Source organism: Nannospalax galili, unplaced genomic scaffold (assembly GCF_000622305.1).
Source record: "Nannospalax galili isolate Female #2095 unplaced genomic scaffold, S.galili_v1.0 scaffold279, whole genome shotgun sequence".
Lineage (NCBI taxonomy): Eukaryota > Metazoa > Chordata > Mammalia > Rodentia > Spalacidae > Nannospalax > Nannospalax galili.
In genome coordinates, this window is record NW_008343971.1 from 3137181 (window position 1) to 3141677 (window position 4497).

Sequence of the window (4497 nt, forward strand, 5' to 3'; positions counted from 1 at the left end):
TTTTTTCCCCCTCCTGGTCTACATAGTGAGTTCCAGGACAGCTGGGACTACAGGGAGCCCCTGTCTCAAAAAGACAAAAAATGTTTGAATTTTCTGTGTATGAGTATATTGCCTGCTTGTGTGCAAGTGCACTCGTGTCGTGCAATTTCTACAGAGGTCAGAAGAGGGCATTGGATCCCCTGGAACAGGAGTTATGAATGGTTGTTAGTGGTGCTGGGAATCAAACCCGGATCCCCTGCAAGAGGAACCAGTGCTCTTAACTGCTGAGCCATCTCTCCAGCCCCTCAGATGTGCTTCTAAAGGGTGCTTTTCTGGTATAGCTTGTTGCTGTTGGAAAGCATAAATTCCAACTCACCTGAACTTCAGTGGCTCTGCAAGCTTGCCCAGGATTAAGGATTAACAGCTCTGTGGTCCATTTGTGTAAGATAGTTCTTTAACTTTGCAGCCGTAGTCTGATAGTCTGTCTTTATTTTTTGTCATCCCCAGAAATGTGGATCTGAGAGAATACTTGTCTGAAGAAGTACAAGCTGTCCACAAGAATACCACTTACGACCTCATTGCCAACATCGTGCACGATGGCAAGCCCTCTGAGGGCTCCTACCGGATCCATGTGCTTCATCATGTGAGTGGTCCTAACCATCATGGCACTGAGAGGCAAAAATAGGCATTGTTCTGTGGTATTTCAGGCCCTTTGTTGACCTGGCTTCAGAACTCTGAAAGTAATGGAGCCATCGACCATAAAAGGCAGTGGCTCTCAGTTTTGACTGCACATTGGACAGACACACCAGGAACCTTTCTAAAGTCTTAATGCCTGGGTTATAATAGAACACTAGCTTTCAGTTTGGTCAAGGATGATGTCACAGATCCTACAACTGAACCATCTCCTGCAACACACTTAACCTGGCTCCAAACAGCGATCAGCATTATGGTTAAGAGACTCTGCTTTAGGTTATGTGGCTCTAGAGTGAGGTGTTACAGTGTTCTGAAGGTCCCTGGAGCTTGTAGCTAAATAGGACCAGAGCCCCAGCACTGAGTCAGATCCTCAGCCCAGCAGCAATGTAGCGTCATCTGAGCCTTGTTAGAATGGCAGAACCCAGCCTCCCCAAACCTGCTGCATCAGAACCTGCGGTTTAACAAGGCCCTTGGATGGCTGTGGAATTACCATTTGGAAAGTATTGATTTAGAGGTTCCTTTTTTGTTTTTGTCATGGTGCTTTTGAAATAGAGTCTCACATTGTAGCCCAGGCTGACTGTGAACTTGAGGGAATCCTGCACTTATCTCAGCCTCCCAAGTGCTAGGACTACAGATATGTTGCCACCATACCCAGCTAGAGGCTCAGCTTCCAGCTCAAAAATGCTTTTTATTTGTCTCAAGCTGAAAGCAAAACACATACTTGAGGAATATTTGCTAGCACAAGTTTTTTTTTTTTTTCCTTTTTGAGACAGGCTCTCTCTAGCCCCAGCTGGCTTGGAACTCACTATGTAAACCAGGCTGGCCTGGAACTCACAGAGATCTGCCTGCCTCTGCCTCCCAAGTGCTGGGATTAAAGGCATGCACCACACCCAGCTAGGTTGCTCTTTCTTTATTGCTGCTTTCTCTGGGCTGAGGGTGTAGAGGAGGAAGAGAATGTTCATGCTTAGGTTCCTAATGCCAGCTCCATTTGTTTTTTGTTTTTGTCTTTTTGAAGCAGGGTCTCCCTGTAGCCCCAGCTGTCCTAGAACTCACTATGTAGACCTGGCTGGCCTTGAGCTCACAGAGATCCGCCTGCCTCTGCCTCCTGAGTGCTGGGACTACAGGAGTGTGCCACCATGCCCAGATAGATTACCCTTTTTTTCTAAAAACATATTTTATTTTTATTTTATGTGTGTGAGTGTATTGCCTACATGTATGTAAGTGCACTGTGTTGCGTAATGCCTGAGGAGCTCAGAAGAAGGTGTCAAATCTCCTGGAATTGGAGTTACTGATTGTTGTTAGCTACCATATAGATGCTGGGAGTTGAACCCAGGTCCTCTACGGGAACAGTCAGTGCTCCCAACTGCTGAGCCATCTCTCCAGCCCCCTAGATTACCCTTTCTGAACAGGAAAGAGACATTTGAAATTGGAGGGCCTCCTCTCTCTTCTCTTGAGTACCCATCTAAATTCTCCTTAAAAAAATTTAGAAGTGGGGCTGAAGATACAGCTCAGTTGGTAGAGTACTTGTCTAGTATGCATAAAACCTTAAGTTCGATCCCAGGCACCACATAAATGGCTTGGGGAGCATAAATCTCTCATCCTAGCATTCAGGAGGTAGAAGCAGGAGGATCAGAACTTCAAGGTCATCCATGGCTACAAAGAAATTGATGCTGGGGCTGGAGAGATGGCTCAGCAGTTAAGAACACTGGCTGTTCTTGCAGAAGACCCAGGTTTGAATCCCAGCACCCACATGGCACCTAACAACTGTCCCGAACTCCAGTTCCAGGAGATCCGACATCCTCTTCTGTTCCTCATGGGCATTGCATGACATAGGTGTACTTACCTACATGCAGGCAATATACAAATACACATAAAATAAATTAATAAAATATTTTTAAAAAAAGTTTGATGCTAGCCTGGTCTATGTAAGATCTTGCCTGTCCAAAATAAAAAAGCCAAAAATGTTTGGGATCCCCATTGTACTTCAGAGACTTGTTGGCTAAAACTATTAAGTGGATCAGGCCTAGCCAAGATCACAGACCGTCCACCTCATGACTCTTGTTGGTTGGGTCTAGTGACCATTCTGATTTTTCTGACTTTTGGCTATGATCCTTTTTACACCCTTGTGATTTGGGAGAGCAGATTAACCCGGCCCTTCATATTTTCTGCAGGGGACTGGCAAGTGGTATGAATTACAAGACCTCCAGGTGACTGACATCCTCCCCCAGATGATCACTCTGTCCGAGGCTTACATTCAGGTGGGTGTGGGCCAAGGCAGGCAGTAGAATTTCATAGAGCCTTGCTTGAGACCCAGGTGCCTCAAGAGTGAGTGGGTGGGTGGGGCAGATTATGTGGCTCTGAAAGTCAGATTTTCAGAAAAGAATAGGGAAGAGTGGTAATCTACAAGTGAGCAAAGAGGCCTGTGTTCTGGCCTTGGGAGTTTTGCAGAGGTGTGTAGCATAATTTTTGAGGAGGAAGAACCTGAGCTCTCAGGGAGGATGACTGTGCGGCTGTGCCAACTGTCTCCCCGAGACCAGTAGAATCAGTGGACACTCTTTTTGTGTCACTTTTTTTTGTGTGGCCCCTGTGCTTTCTCTGACTTTGGGAATGCCAACTATGTTGCATTGATTGTCTTCTCTTCTGCACTGAGAGCTCTTTTTTCTTTTGTAACTGTTACAGAGCCTGGTGGAAGAAGGAGGGTTGAGATTAAGAGAAACCACAGCCTTGAGAAAGAGCAGTGATTCATGTTCTGGATGCACATCCTGGGTGTTTTCTCAGTGGTCTTTTCACTGAGCCACACCTCTAGCTCTCTAGGCATTTTTATTTTTTAAGAATGGAAGAAAAGTTGAGGATCAGTGGAAAAATGAAAATGGAATTAAAGGGAGTATTCTGGAAGGCTGTGAATCATTTTCAGAAGGATGTAGCACATATGTCAGTAGAATGACAGGTTGTCTACTGCCTGGCACAGAATAGTAGTTGGTAACTGACTGTTGCTGAAGAGCTTCTAACCAGCTCATCAATGTCTGGTTTCATTTCTGACAGATTTGGAAGAGGCGGGATAACGATGAAACCAACCAGCAGGGGGCTTGAAAGATGTGTCTGGGGCTTTGCTCTCGGCTTTGACTGAGGCTGGTAAAGAGAATACTGAAGCTGAAGCTGAACATGGTCTGACTGGAAGGTTCTGGACCATCCTAGTTCTTGTGGGTTCTGACTACATCAGGGCATCAAGGAGCCCTGATTAGCTTGTTGCAGGTGAAGCGCCTTTCTCCTTCCCATCCAGCTTCTTTCCAGCCTCAGCAGACAGAACTCTTACAGGTGGATGCCATTTATTTGAATTGTTTTGAGTATCCAAGGCCAAATAATTCCTCACAAACATGAAGCCTTGAGATTCTAGGAATAAGCACGAGGCCAGCAGCATTCTGTCTCTCATAGGAGATGTGTTTTCCTATAGTTCCCTTCATCTCCTCATAGGTGTTTTGGATTAAATATCCTATTTTTAAACCAGCTTCTTGTTTTATATACCTCACATAGACTTACCAAGAAATTTATTTTCCTATTTAATCTTATACACACACACACACACACACACACACACACACACATGCAGTCTGTCATTTTGTGGACATCATTGCCTCTTCCTGTCAGCTTGTGGGTGGTGCATCATTTGAGATGCATTTGTCTCTTAAGTAACAAAATATCTGACTAAAAATGATAAATTAGCCGGGCATTGGTGGCACACGCCTTTAATCCCAGAACTTGGGAGGCAGAGGCAGGTGGATCTGTGTGAGTTCAAGGCCAGCCTGGTCTACGTAGTTCCAGGACAGC

General features: G+C 45.3%; 1 protein-coding gene across 1 annotated transcript in view; it reads left to right on the forward strand.

Moving 5' to 3' along the window:
- Positions 1-4173, forward strand: part of Usp39 (ubiquitin specific peptidase 39) — a 40037-nt gene extending 35864 nt beyond the window's left edge. Inside the window, exons 11-13 of the mRNA XM_008840290.2 lie at positions 487-622; positions 2844-2930; positions 3715-4173. Of these exons, the coding sequence (XP_008838512.1) occupies positions 487-622; positions 2844-2930; positions 3715-3762 (271 nt within the window). The 3' untranslated portion in view covers positions 3763-4173. The remainder of the gene's footprint in view (positions 1-486; positions 623-2843; positions 2931-3714) is intronic.
- The last annotated feature ends 324 nt before the right edge of the window (positions 4174-4497 follow it).